General features: G+C 45.3%; 1 protein-coding gene across 4 annotated transcripts in view; it reads left to right on the forward strand.

The window, feature by feature from the left end:
* The window catches only part of PITX3 (paired like homeodomain 3), a 92,434-nt gene that overhangs the window by 54,342 nt on the left and 22,590 nt on the right, over window positions 1–15,502 (forward strand). For 3 of the 4 annotated variants that reach the window (XM_050960292.1, XM_050960291.1, XM_050960293.1), the window contains exon 2: window positions 14,962–15,105. In XM_050960292.1, coding sequence (XP_050816249.1) covers window positions 14,997–15,105 — 109 coding nt within the window. In that variant the 5' untranslated portion in view covers window positions 14,962–14,996. Of the gene's footprint in view, window positions 1–14,814; window positions 14,837–14,961; window positions 15,106–15,502 lie in introns of those variants that run through there. The other variant, XM_050960295.1, reaches the window with a different exon arrangement.

Below are 15,502 nucleotides of genomic sequence, written 5' to 3' on the forward strand. Positions count from 1 at the left end.
TCGGGAATGGGGCATTATGGTGGTTCTGCAGACCTGGTCTAGGGAAATGGTCGTGAATGCGAGAGGAGACTTGAACTATAAGGTAGCCTAGAAAAAACTGGAGTGTAACTGGATGGGGGCATAATTATTTCCTCCCTTTTTTTAAAGAGGAAGATAAATGCTGTTAGCTATTTGGGGCCTGGTTCTAAAAGATACTGAGCACCCTGCACATCTCTTGAGCTCGCTGGGAGCTGAGAGCATGCAGCACCTGGCAGGAGTGAACCTCCTATTTGGAATTGGTGCAGAGAGGGGACCAGGAGCAGAAATTCTGTGCAGCATTCTGTCACTCCATTCATCTGCTCATGCTCCATGTTTACAAATTGGAATCAAAGTTAATGCCAAAGCTATTCAGAAAGACTCTCCCGTCAACACATTGCTGAAATTAGTTGATTTTCTAGAAGACTAGAAAAGTGGATTCTGATGACACCAGGCTGCCGTTTGATTTCCCCTCTTCCTATTTGTGCTCCCCCTCCCCGGCACCCTTGCCCTCCCTTCCATTTCACCTCTGAATATTAATGCCTCTGGCAGATTGGATAATAATGTGACTGGGAATTGAATGAAGCTGGTTATTAGCTGCTGGACTCCTTGATGTATTTAAGGGAGCCCCATGTCTGTTACTGAAGGATCAATAGTCTAAGGGCCAAGAGAAAGGCTGGGGAGGGTGTATGGGGCAACATGGCTCTTCTCTGGCAGAGTTGTCTGAAATCGACATGTCAGTCTAACCTAAGGGAAAACCTCCAGCAAGAGGGTGAATATGATTTAGCCAGAGCAGAGATTCCTGTTATATCTTCATATACAGAGCTGTCATTTTGCAGTATGTACAGTAATTAAATATTTAAACATTGCCTTTCTGTAGGGAAATAGATCAGCTCTTTAGCATTAGAGAGCTACTGAGAAATGATCCTGTTACTGTTAGATTTAAAAAGCTTGTATGGGGATCACCATTTGTAAAATGAGGATAAAGGTACTGACCACCTTTGTAAAGTGCTTTGAGCTCCACTGGTAAAAAGTGTTTAGATGAGATATTAATTATTATGGGAAGTCTTCCCCCCTCTCTGACAACTGGGTCAGTCAGGACTTTCATTCAGTTTATTTCCCTACATATTTGCACAAAAATGCCCAATCCTGCACTGATGAATCCAGGGGTAGCTTTGCCACTAGTTTCAGTCGGAACAGGATTGGGCCCATACACTTTTAATTTGCTGATAGGTGCCTTTCCTTTAATAACACTTCCTAGTATTTTGTAGCACTTCATCAGTAGCTCTCAAAGCCCTTTACAAGGGAGGTGGGTATCATTATCCCCCTTCTGCAGATGGGGAAACTGAAGCACAGAGCAGTGAAGTGTCTTGCTCAAGGCCACCCAGCAGGCCAGTGGTGGAACTGGAAGTAGAACCCAGGTCTCCTGAGACCCACTCTGGTGCACCGTCCACCATCTCTGAATGCTCTGCAAGCAGTTACATTTCACAGACTGTCTGTGAGGCAGGCAAGTGACGTTATCCCCATTTTACAGCTGGAGGAGCAGGCAGAGACAGTAAGGGTACATATACACTGTAAACTGCCCCCCAGCAGCAGTGAATCTCAGAGCCGAAGTCAATTGATTCAGGCCCGAGCCTGGACTCTATCACCTGGCGATGAGGCTGGGTTTTGGAGCCTGGGCTCCAGCCCTAGAGGAAATGTCTACACTGCTGGTTTTTGCCCGGTAGCGCACCCAAATCCATTTACCCAGGCTCTGAGACCCGCTGATGCGTTTTTTGTTTTTGCAGTGTAGATGTATCCATAGCCGTTAATTTCCAGTGCCCAGTGTCACAGTTTGGGCTGGATTTTGCCATGATGCCAATCACTCCACAGCTCCCATTGCCCTCGACTGGAATTGTGGGGGCTTGCCATTTATGACTATTGGGCCCTTGATGTCTCAGACTGGCCCCTAAAATCAGTGGCTATTTGAGACATCCTGAATTAAAGGGACACCGAATTAAAAAACGCCATTTCTCTGAAATAATGTTCCGATGCTTAAGAGTCCAGTAACTGAAAGATTGGAGAAACATCTCTGTTTTAGTTTATTCGTTCTGTGCATTCAGTAGTGCTTTGTATGGTCTGTTTCATTGTTTCCGCACATAGGCCCTGAGCCTCCAAACTGTTCCATACAGGCAGTCCCCTGCCTCTATTTGCTGCCACTCAGGTCAGAGGGGCTTCCCAGGAGTGCAGGGATCTGCCTACCCTGTGCTGCTTGCTAGATCGGGCCCACAGTCAATCTGCTTCCTCTCACTGGTTGAGCCTATCACACAGCGAGAGGGGACTGAAATTTGAAAATAGGAAAGTGCGATTGTTAAATCAAATGAGCCAGCATAGGACCGGAAATTACTTTTAACTTACATTTTTTAAAAACACATTTCTAATTAAAGGTATCTCTGATGTCTGCACGCCATCTTTATCTATCCCCACTGCATCAGGGAGAGACACAACATATTTTGTAACAAGTCTTTTTTAGCGATCCTTAAATATATAGTGGTGCTAAATGACAAGTGATCTTTGTATAAAATATATGGTCACAGGGGAGAATGGAGATTCAGCCACCTGGTTTTGTGAATTTAAAGAATTTAAAATAAGATTTTTAAATTGGCAAACACATTTATTTACCCATTTTTACTAAAAAGACCACAGATTAGAACACTTTTAAAATGCTTTATTTATTTGTAGCCATTTTTTTTGTTTGTTTCTGAGTTTGGACATGGAAAATAACATGAAATTAATTTCCCCTTTGTTCCATTAGTTTCGTTTTTGGGTTTTCGATGCCGCTGCATTAGGTCTGCAGATACTGCGGGGACATTTGCATTTGTTTAATTTGCTGTTAAAATAAATTTCTGGCTCGTTTCTGTTGGGGTCTGAGGTTTTATATTAGGTTGGCTTTGATCCTGGTGCAACTGAAGTTAATAGCAAAATGTTCATTTTACAAAACCTAAATGTTGGACCAAATTTGAATCAACACCTTCGGTTTAAGTTTGATTCATAGGGTCATATAATACTCCTGATCTGTGTACAGAATCCATGCTAAGGTCAAAGGAAATTTTAGGTGTAAAATAAAGGGTCATATATACACTTTCATGTCAAGTTTAAAAGGGTTCTGTGGATCAATTTTTTGTTGGTGGGTATAAATGACAGTATTAAAAAAAATGCCTCTGCCTCCTATTCAGAACGCTCAGTGTATTGGCTCAGATGTCTATTAACACGAGAACAAACTAGGGATTATGCACCCCTACCAGTGAATGCAGGGTACAAATCCTTAGGAATCTGTACTCAGTGTCACTAAGTTGTGTGTTACATTAGATGGTAAGCAGTTACACGTTTTGATTTTGATGAGGTCAAGATATTTCTCAGGGCAACCATTTTAATTCCAGAAGTAGGAGGAATCATTGAATTGTTTAACTAATGTGGACATAAACTAGCAAATGGGAAGTTTTGGTTATTTAGCTGTTTTGAAAAGATTTTCCTAGGGACAATAATTGTATGACAAATTAATTATGGACCTGATCCTGTTTTTCTTATGCACCCAAAATTCCACACCTTCCGAGGCTCAAATGTGGGAAGCAATGTATGACAGAGACTCAAAATGAAGAACAAAAAAATTATTCTAGAATCTCACCTTCATGATTATTTTTGATAATTTGCAACAGTAAGCAAGAGGGACACTGCGTTTGTGTGTGGAATGTAGTTAGCTTTGGGACTGTAAGCAAGGACATTTGAGGGTGTGCTGCACAGGGAGTTCAGAACCTGGGATTGGGCCCTATATTGATATATTTTGTTGAGATGGGTGCTCACTAGTTATTGATAGATTTTAATTATCCCCTCTCTTCCCTGCTATTTATAAACACGGATCAACTATCTTTTGGCACATTTACAATGCAAGATATCAGCTAGCCCACGGACCCAATCCTGCAAAGCTTCTGTGCACTGATTTGCCAAGCGGGAGGGCTGTTCATGAAGGAATTACAGGATCAGCTAACAAGGAATCTCTTCCTCACTACAAACAGTAACACCCCACCGCCACCACATACACGCACTGCCCCCCTCAAACAATGACTGCATAAACAAATTGACCTTCAGGGCATGTTGCAAGGTCCATAAACTCCAGCTTTGTCAGACTGAGGAGTTGGGGAAGCAAGTTCTAGCATAGATAACAGAGATGCGCTCTCCTGAGTCATACCAATCTAGGGACTCTCCACGGAAGTGTATTGTATCCTCTTTTCTTCTGTACATTGTGCTCTGAGATCATCGGCTTGTTTTATTGTCAGGTGAGCTGTGCTGCATAATGGATTTATTGCCAGATTTTTTTTTTCTACGTATGAATCGCTTGGAGAAAAAAAACACTCAGGAAATCTTGTTGCCAGATGCAGTTGACACTAAACCCCTCCAGTGCTGTGGGTTTGCACTTTAAGACCATACACCTCCTTCAAAGCAAACCACCCTCTTGTGCAATCTTGCAATAACCAATTCAGCCTGTCTTTGGAGAGGCAGGCACATAAGGGTATCAAACTCCACTGGCATTTTCAGTATTCTCACTTCAAGACACTGCTGCCCACTCCACTCCGCACTGATTTTGAAAAAAAAATGTCAGCCCCAAACCGAAATTCCATTGGACTGTGTTGGTCTTTGTTGATGTTCATCACAAAATAAATGTCTATGCAAGTTATAATCCCCTCTCTTTCTCTCAAAAGGAAAAGATGCATTACAGAAATGCTGGCAGATTGTAAAATATATCAGCTACGCAGCAGTCACTCCACCGAAGCTAGAGACAGGTAGAGTGCATTACATCCAAATTAAGTGGCTCATTGCTTCTTACCTTTGGTGCTGTGCATCATTCTCATTTCTCTTGATTAGGGGCTGCCTTAAGCTGGTTTACTAACTGAAAGGCCCCTTTATGTCTTCAGCAATGTCTGAGTCATATGCTGCCTTCCATCCGCATACAAAGCTTAGTGACATCAGCTGAAGTTGCATGGCTGGATGGAGGGTAATATACTTCTATACTAAGGGCTTGGCTGCAGTTTTGGTACCACTGTCAGTTGGTTGAGAAACTCAGTTTACAGGCATAAGCTATACTGATTTAAGCACCTTTATAGCAGTGTAACTGTATCCATTCTAAGAACTGTCCTGGTTTGATTATTTCAGGATTTAAAAAAAAACAAAAAAACCCACCAAAATAGTGTATTAGTCCTAAAAAAAAAAAAACCCAAACCTTTTTAGTCCAGGCCTAAATCTTCAAAGCCAGTATCTGGCCCTAAATCTTCATTCCATGAGTGGAAGAGACAGTTCTTGTGTGTTTCATTCAGTTGAGTATAGGATGTTGATCTTAGGTTGTCAGAGAAAGGGCTTTAACAGGTGGTGTTTGGCTCTCATTTCTCTGCATGGTTCTGTGTGCAATCTTTATTTCTGACCGCTGCCTCCACCTCAACCAGGGTGTCAGAATTCATTGTACATTTTTAGCTTCAGCAGTGCAGTTTCTACCATGTTGATATAGGCCTGGTCCCGAGGCTGTACATGTGAGTAACATCTTTGAAATCAATAGGAATATGCCTATGAGTGAGGGCTGCAGGATCAGATGAGGCATCAGTGAATACAGATCAGTACTATAGGTATATACAGATTAGACAAACACGGAATCTCTCTCTATTTTATCAGGTCATTTGTTTAAATCTCAAGATTTTCTTCAGACATAATTTCTAGGTAAATGAGCTTCAACCCCACCCTCACCAAAATGAGTGTGATTATTTTTTCTTAAAAAAAAATCTTCTGTAGCACCTATTGCCTTATGCCATGTCTACGCTAGGAGTGTTTTGGCAGTATAACGATACCAAGATACTATATCGGCAAAGTGCTCCTAGTGAGGACATAGCTTATGCCAGTGAAAATGCACTTTTGCTGGTATAGCTTATGTCTGCCCTCCACCAGAGCATTTTGCTGGTATAAACACATCCATACTAAGAGTTTTTGCAAGCACCACTTTGTTGGTCTGGGGTCACACCTCTTTACACCTCTGCAACAAGCTAGGCTGGCAAAAGTTTGTAGCATAGATCTGACCTACATATCCACGTACCACACAGGAAAGTTGTCCAGCATAGCAAGATCTATAGTGGGTTTTGCAGATTCTTAAAAGTCTACAGCAAAATATAACATTCGATGTGGAAAGAAGCAGGGAGGCCAAGTTTCTGGTTGCTGCTTAGTAACTACTTTACAACGTGTCAGGAATAAAACCTACATTTCCTGCTTTGGTTGACCAGTTGGTCAACCTTCTTGATACCTTCCCTTGATACCTTTTAACAGCAGCATTAAAGAGTATAAAGATTCCTATTATCATCATATTACTTTGCAAACTGCTTTGGGATAGCCCAACTAAGGAACATGCTGTATTCCAGCTCTATTCTACTCTACCCTCTCGATTAAGAGATTCTTTCAGACCTAATACAATTTCACTTCAATGGAGCTATGAATGTCCCTCAGGACACTGGATACATCACGGTTTCAGTGGAAGCATATAAAACAGCATTCCATCCCTTTTGGGGTGGATGCTTATTATGTATGGGACACTAAGTCACAGTTCTTCCCTTGGGGCACACAATACAGACCATCAAATAAGCATAAAGGACATTTAATTCCGTCCTAATTCTTTGCCCTGGACACACTGACATGAAGCTGTCAATCCTTGGGACATTTCCACAGTAATTATTACAATCCACCGCGACATGTCACCAGTGATTTATTAAACCTCTTGTCCTGGACCAAGGGTTAAATGATCACCCTCCTCCCCACTGGCCTGGACCAAGGGTTAAATGATCACCCTCCTCCCCAGTGGCCTGCCCATTAATAGGGGCAAGAAGTAAAAGAATAGCCCATCCTTTGAGCTGCCTACAGCATCGGCACTCTTTATTCAACAATGCATTAGGCAATGTCTGATAATTACATGCATTTCCCTGTTACCTCTTCTCTGCGGACCTGGAAGCACAGAAATGCAGCGCCCCTGGTAGGTCAGGATGATTAGCACCATTTTAGAGACAGGAAATGAGGGCCCAGAAGAGTTGAGTGACTCACTAACTTAGTGACAGTGCTCCTGGCTCCCAGGTCAAGTGATCAGCGAGCTAGGGAGACACCTGTGAGTCAAACGTGGCTGGAAAGTCAGCTTGTCCTTCTGTCTCCTGAAGGCTGGGAGTTCCCTTTGCCAGGGGTTAATGTGACACTTTCCCAGCGACGCTCACGGTGACAAACCAGTGTTACAGAAATATCTGCATGTGCGAGGAAGCCACTTGTCCAGCTATATAAACAGACAGTTAAAAAAAAAAACCCACAACCAACCCTAAGGCAACAAACATCCAGGGGCCCGAGGACTTTGGCAGGGGGAAAAGTGTCCCAAGGCCAGCAGACGTGTCATCTCCCAGCATGCCCGAGTTTGGAGTTAGAGCCCACCAGCAGTTGGGAGTGCAAGAGCCAAACCAAGAAAAAAGTTTATAATAAACTGACTCAGTCTGAGCTGAGGGATGGGGAACCATTTCATCCTGAGTGCGCCTGCACATGCTACTCAGCCAGTCCAGCACTACACAGAGCCGCAAGGCTGTAGAGGACAGCAGATTACTCTCCTGTCCTGTAATGGATTTGTACTCTGGGTAACTGGTTTGCTGCTGCTGTTTATCTTCTAGTGATTAATGGGCTGCCTCGGTTCCTGTTGCCATTCCATTAAGATCAGAAACGTAGGGGAGTTACACTGAGCGGTTTTGCAGCAGAAGATTCTGCCCTTAGTCTTATTCCTGCAGTCCTGACAAAATTGGGACCTGCCCTCCTTTTTTAGCTGTAGCGTCACTATAAAGACACTGCAGCTGAAACATCTTTGAATGAGTTTTTGTGCTGGATTCTCCTGCTCACATGTGTTTCTGGGCCTGGGGTGCAATGGCACTTTAAATCCAGGCCCAATGAGCACCTCATGCCTGGCTGGCCTACCCCCAAGCTGCTGAACTCCCTGAATCTGGATCCCTGAGTGCTCCTCCTGGATCGGACAGGCAGGAACTCAGTTCCCAGGCACACCCTCTGCCTATTCCCCTGTGATGAGCCGGAACAGGAAGGCAGAGCTGTTCTACCATAGGCCAGCGTCTTTCAGGAACCAAAGTGAAGAGAAACACATTGTCCTCATGAAACTGCAATGAAATAAACCTCAGAATGTTTATTGCAGCTAAAAATAAACCTTCCCGCAGGAGAGGGGTGAACAGGAGTGCAAGGGGAATAGGGACTTGTAGGAGAGAGAGGGAAATTAATCAACTAAACTCCATCAGGAGAAGAGCCCTTTCCAGCCATCTGATATCTTGGCTTGATGGAGTAGAAGAGAGGGTCCTTCCTTAGGAGATCTAATGTAATAATTCAATTGCACCTTAATCTCAGATGATAACTAGAGGTTGGCTCTTCTCCTCTGCCAGTTAATATTATGACATTTAGAGACTGCTTTTCAGCTCGAAGATGGATCCTAAGCAGTTATTGAGACAGCCTATCGAGCCAGTACTGAAACATTGCCACTTTGGGGGTGAGCCACAGCACCTACCTCATAGCACCAAGCAACCAGACAGACAACTCTGTATCTTTAAGTTACTAGTCCAAGTCTGCCCAGCATTGTCATGTGAAAAGGCTTTTGCTATCTGATGGTAGTTAAATAGGGTTACTAGATAGCAACTGTGAAAAACAGGACAGGGGGTGGGAGGTAATAGGCGCCTATATAAGAAAAAGTCCCCCAAAACAGGACTGTCCATTTAAAAACGGGACATCTGGTCACCCTACAGTTAAGGGACCTATGTGTCCAGGGCTGGTGCTTCCATTTAGGCGATCCAGGCGGTCACCTAGGGTGCCAGAATTTGGGAGGGCGGCATTTTGTGGCCCTCGGCGGCAATTTGGCGGCGGGGGTCCTTCCGCGCTCTATGTCTTTGGCGGCAAGTTGGTGGCGGGGCGGGGGGTCCTTCTGCACTCTGGGTCTTCGGTGGCAATTCTGCGGCGGGTCCTTCACTTGCTCTGGGACCTGCCACTGAAGTGCCTCAAAGACTGGGAGCGTGAAAGGACCTCCCCCCCGCCGCTGAATTGCTGCCGACTGGGAGCGCGGAAGGACGCCTGCCTAGGGCGCCAAAAACCCTGGCGCCGCTCCTGTATGTGTCATGAGTTTGGCAGTCTCGAGCAGTTCTCAGTGGACAACAGTGGTTCTCAAACTAGGGCCGCCGCTTGTTCAGAGAAAGCCCCTGGTGGGCAGGGCCAGTTTGTTTACCTGCTGCATCTGCAGGTTCGGCTGATCACGGCTCCCACTGGCAGTTTGCCGCTCCAGGCCAATAGGGGCTGCAGGAAGCAGTGTGGGCTGAGGGACTTGCTGGCCGCCCACTCTGCAACCCCCATTGGCCTGGAGCAGTGTACCACGGTCAGTGGGAGTCGCGATTGGCTGAACCTGTGGACGCGGCAGGTAAACAAACCAGCCCAGCCCACCAGGGGTTCTCCCTGAACAAGTGACAGCCCTAGTTTTAAAACCACTGGTCTACACTACGTAAACCACCATTGGCTTCCATGTCAGCTGCTAGATTTCAGTCAAGAAGTTATGGGGCATTTGCCATGGTGTGACGGAGTATCACTAGAATTAGGAAAGAGAAGCCATATTTTTTTAAACAAATGGCTTGGTCTCTATTGGTTTGCTAGGGAGGGGAGCCCTTAGAGAAGAAGGAATGCTCCTCTTTCCCACCCAGTATTGCCAGGCTAGGATAGAGTTTTTTCCTCAAAACTAGAAAAGAGGGTAAAATATGAAGGTTGAAAAGAATAATGCTTGACAGGAAACTAGACAGTACATGGTACACAACAAATATACTCCTCTCCCAGAGTGGGAGACGGAAGGGCTGCTCTTTCACTGCCTCATAAAGCACACTGGGAAAAGAAGGGGAAGAGTCTGAAGGCCTCTGCAATGGAAGCATTTCTCTAGTATTTGAAAGAACAGAAGCAGGTGGTGCCAGAAAGCCTCTGAGAGAGGAAAACCTGGAGTGTGGATGGGTAGCAATTTGAAGGAAAAAGCCTCTTGTGTATATATTTTAAAATCTGTCTCTCTGAGCCGTATGGCTCTCTTGGCTATATGTAAGTAGTTGTGTCTGTCAGAGCATTTGAAGATCTAGGGTGTCTGTTATACTTTCTATTCTTATTTATCCTACTGCTGCAGCTGCTATAATGGGTAGTATGTCTTGACCCATTTGTAGGTGCTGGAACTAGGGTGCTGCTGCACCCCCTGGCTTGAAATAGTAATAACAACCCAAATACATGGCTTCCACCTTCGGTATTCCCATTGTAAAAATTGTTCCAGTACTGACCCATCTCTTGATAGTGACACAGACTGATCAGTCTCTTCTTACCTCCTTCTACAGCCTGGCCAAGGCAAAGCAGTGAAGGTGTTGCCTGCTCTTGTGATTATACTGTGAGGCTTGTGATACTATTTTTTTCTTAAAGGCCCAGCTCCTGGAGTCATGTGACAACATGAGAACCTTAGCTTTCCTTTTGAAGAAGTAAGCTTTTTGTTGTGGAGAGATGCTTGTACTTATAACAAGAGTGTACCCTAAAGGCTCTGAAAGCACAGGCAACACACAACCCCCCCAACTTTTTTTAAACCAGTCTTATGAGTCAGGCCCCATTATGAATGCTTGTGGGGTGGCAATACCGGAGCAGTGTGTGAAGAACACCTGCCACTGTCCATGTTGTGCCAGTCTTAGGCTGCTTGAGAACTTTTGTCTCCAGGACTGTCACGCCATCACCTTCCCCCAGTACTAGAGTCAAACAAACACACAAACAAACAGCGTGCATGAACTCCGCATAATACCTTGGGGGAGGGACTGAAGCTTGTCCAATGAAAACACTGCAAGGAAACACATTTATTCTTTGCTCTCTGCTCTGCAAGGACTACAGCAACAGTCACTGTGAGCGAGCCTGGCTTTCATATTACTACTACAGTAGCTACCCTTAAAGCTGTGGTTCTTGAACTTTGCCATGCTGGAGCCCCTCTCATTTAGCAGTAGGGGCATGTTAGAGTGTTCATGACTCCCAAGGTTGAGAACTCATGCTTTAAAATTGACATTATCTTTACGATACAGTGATATTTCAAATGTGACCATGTGGTAACAGAGCAAATGCTGACTTCAATGGTAAAATGTTTCCCCAAGGACAGATAAATCACAAGGTAAAAATCCAGTGATGCTGTGTAGTGTAGCTCAAATATTCTTGCTCGGTGTGTTCTTTCTGTGTGTAAAATCTTCACCTAAAATGAAATCTGCCCTGACCCATATACAAGAGTGGCGCCAGGGTTTTTGGCGCCCTAGATGGGGGTCCTTCCGCACTCCCGGTCGGTGATGGCAATTCTGCGGCGGGGAGGTCCTTCCGCACTCCCGGTCTTCGGGGCACTTCGGTGCTGGGTCCCAGAGCGAGTGAAGGACCTGCCGCAGAATTGCCGCCGAAGACCGGGAGCGTGGAAGGACCCCCCCACTGCAGAATCGCCACTGAGGGTGGCAAAATGCCGCCCCCCCAAATCCTGGTGCCCTAGGCAACTGCCTAGGTCACCTAAATGGAAGCGCCAGCCCTGCCCGTATAAAGCTCAAGTAATTAAAGTTAATGTAAGTCTGTGGTCTTGAAATAGTGGCTATGTCTCCTCTCTACCAGTTGCCTGAGATGATCTTGGGGAAGCTGTATCAATGTAAATGCTTATGTTGTGCCACTTGCCCCATCACAGATCCTTTCCACAGCATGACAGAGTGGGCAGGTACTCTCAGGTGTTTGCTAACCTGCAGTCTGCCCCGTGGTGGAGTTTCAGTGGTCTGAAAGACTGAGACCTTTCACTGTCTTCCCTATATATGAGGGGGAAAATTCACCCATCTCTTAAACTCCACTAAGCTTCAAAGAAATCTAACCACTCTCTTTAAAGACAGTTCTAGCTAAATGGTTTCTAACCTGATTCGGTAATAGATGGAATCAAACTGGGTTGAAACCACTTTTAAAAACAGGTTCTAGTTTAGTTCCCTATCTAGTTAAAAGCATTTTAACATGATTTAAACAGATTATGCTGTGTCCACACTACTGGTTTACCCTTGTTTATACTGTCAGCCTGAAGCAGCTTAAAAATGAATGTGTTTTTTGAACCATGGGGATTGGATTCTCTGTTTTACACCTAGGTGTCACTTGCAGCCGGGCAAAGTGGCTGTAAAATGCTCCTGTTCTGGTCTGCTAGTGTTTCCATCCCAGTTGGCACAGATGTAAATGACACCACAAGATGCAAGACAAGAGAGAATGAGGCCCCTATGCAAATAGGACCCCACATAGGATGAAAATGTCCTTTAGCTGCAGATAGGCAGGAGTCTGAATTCCTCCTTAAATCTGGTCCAGTGCAGAGTCAAGCCCTAGAAGAGAGGAAATTGTGCTTGACAGATGCAATCATATGCAAATGGCTGTAGAAGAGGGGAAATTATCATCTACAAACATTGGGCAGAAATTCCATCTGCCGCCTCCTCAGGAAGGGCTCTTAATAAATTCTGAGACAGCAAAGTGACACACATCTTAATCAAGCCTTAATCCAAGGAATTAATTCACTGCGCGTTTCTGCATAATTCCAGGAGTAATGCTAAAAGCCTTGGCAATATCAGCAGCAGATGGACTCCCTCCAACTCCATGCAAAGGTATTAAAGAAAACACAGCCCCTGTCACATCACTTTGTGTACATACACATGGTAAAAAGCAATGGCCTGTGCCCTGCCGCTGCCTGGAGTTTATGCAGTCTGCAGACATCAAAGGCCAGGCTTGCAGTGTGGTGGAAACTGGAACCTGCATCAGAACAAATGAGGGGCTCCTGCCATGCCCCCCCCGGACAGGGGATTGGAAGCCCACAGCAAGACAGATGACTGGAAAATGGGCACTAGGGCAACTGTGTCCATTCGGGAAGACACAGGCCTTACAAAGTGAGCAGGGAAAAAAGGGAGGTTGATTCAGACCAGTGTCAAGACGTGTATCAGAACTCTGGGGGCTCTTTGAATCGAGGGGCTGACTAAATGAGAACGTAGGAGGAGTGAGGATAAATCACTCATGGGTTTAAACCAAAATCCATCATCGCAGCTATTGGATAATAATCAGAATTAATAAAACCCTGCTCTTCCACTCCTGGTGGTTCTCAAAGCACTTAACACGCACTAAAGGCACTCAGCAGTGGCCTCTCTCCCTGTTACACTCAACAGGAGTTCTTCTGTTGACTTCAGTCAGGGCAGAACTAGGCAAATGCTGAGCGTTTTTGAAAACCTCACCCCATGTAATTATCATCCACACCCCTATGAGGTAGACAAATGATTATTATCCCTGCTTATGATATACATGTTAGAGAATCCCATCCAAATGCCCTGGATTAGAAATCCCAATTCCTAAACCACTCAATTTTGGGAATGTAGGAAATGTTTCCAAACCAGGATGCAAATGTCACAAAACTCCAGGTCTGAACAGCCCCATACTCTGGAAGCTTTGAAATCCTACTCTGGATCCCAGTGTATTGCCTCAGGTCAGCCGCTATTCAATTTTAGTGGGGCTCCCTGGTTATAGAATGGGAACAGTTAGCACAGGTAAAGGTCACTTTAGAAATCAGCGTGTTCTGTTCACTCTTAATGAAACAAGAGCACAGAAAATATTGCACATGCGCACTTGGATAAGAATCTTAAGTGCTGCCTGACAGCAAGGTCACAGGTCAAATTTGAGACCTTACTGCAAATCTAGAGAAACTTCCCTTTCTAGCCACAAATGGTAGGGCCTTTAACTCTTACTAGTCTGGAAGGAATGTGAAGCTGACCCCTGATAACCTTCAGGTACCTCAAAATTAGGATGAAAGCTTAGCTTTTCCTTAGCATAGAGCAATCTGTGGGCTTTGGTCCCTTCGTAAGTGTGGCAGGAAGACACTGGGGTTGAAGAATACAAAAGGCAGGGGGTGGGGGTGCTATGCTTTCCTGCAGAGCCACTGATCATTACCAGCGCTCAAACTCTGATACTGTAGGTTAGAAGGGGAAGCATATGGTCACATAGAATCACCATTAGAGAAGAACCTGGGGGCCATAAGGAAAAGCTAAGTCCTTTTTAGGTTAAAAGTAAGGGGCTATCTTAACCAAGCTTGCTTTGTCCTCAGTCACCCAAGGGTGTTTACTCTTATATTAATGCAGGGTTTACAGGGATCTGGATGGGTTTCGCCTGTCACTAAAAAGAATGGCATTCACTTGTAATATTCTAGCTCTGTGTCAGCACTTGTACACGTGTATCTGCCCTCTTGTTTGTGTCCCTCTGTTAATGTGTCTCTATGCATATATGCCTGTGTATGTGTTCGCGTTATGCCTAGAAGTGATTCTATAGGACTCCCTAGTCCTGTTTTTGTGTATGTCTGTAACATTATTTAGACCAGAGCAGCTTGTTAAGAAGCAAAGGAGAAGGCGAGGGAGACCAGGGGGCGATAAGAAAGAGGACAAGAGGGAGAGCTGGATGTTTTGGGAAGGTGCTAACTGCACTTGGCCAGCCACAGGGCCACTTCCTCAGATCTCCATTACGCAGCCTGCTCCCAATGTTTCTATTTCAGTCTGAATGTCACCTATAAATTGGAGGCTCTTTCTCTGAAGGCTGCAAATAGAAGTGCCATTAGATAATCTTTGATTTATAGGGCAGCTAACTGTGGAGTTTAGTGAGGGCTGCGGCCAGTCTACCCACTTCCCAGCCAGGAAACCCAGACTGGGCTGGGGTCCTGCTCCTGCAGGTTTCCTTTACTTTTCCTAGCAGAACTTCCTGTGCCCTGAATTGGCTGGTCCCTTCCCAGATGGAGTAGGGAAGGGGCATGATGTGAGCTCTACCTCCTCACTCACTCTGTGCCTGTTTCTGCAGATCTCTCCTCCTCCCCCACCACCGACTCCTGCCAGATGGATTTCAACCTGCTGACAGACTCAGAAGCTCGCAGCCCTGCTCTGTCCCTCTCGGATTCTGGGACCCCTCAACACGAACACAGCTGCAAGGGGCAGGACCATAGTGGTAAGTGCAGGCTCTTCTCTTGAGACCCTTCCCTTCCCCCTCCCTAACATTGCTGCCTGGCCAGAAGGGGTGGCACAGCTCTCCCACATAGTACCTGCACTGAATGGACATCTCTGTTTTGCATGCTCCTTGGTGATAGTGCCAGGAGTTGCTCTGGCAAGAAAACTGGCTGTGTCACTGCCTCAGGGATCAGTTCAACATAATGCTAGAGGTTTAGGCTCCTGGGACACTCATCTGGTTAAATGGGTGCCGGGCAGATGCCTTTACTAGTTCTGGGCCTCATTGTGTTTGGTGCTGTATAAACAGAGTCAGTGACAGTCCCTACCCAAAATCATTACAATCTAAAAGTGGGCCCAATAAAAAACACCCCCAACTCTTGACATTTAGATCTTGGGAT

The sequence above is a fragment of the Gopherus flavomarginatus genome, chromosome 6, assembly GCF_025201925.1.
Source record: "Gopherus flavomarginatus isolate rGopFla2 chromosome 6, rGopFla2.mat.asm, whole genome shotgun sequence".
In the NCBI taxonomy this organism is placed as follows: domain Eukaryota; kingdom Metazoa; phylum Chordata; order Testudines; family Testudinidae; genus Gopherus; species Gopherus flavomarginatus.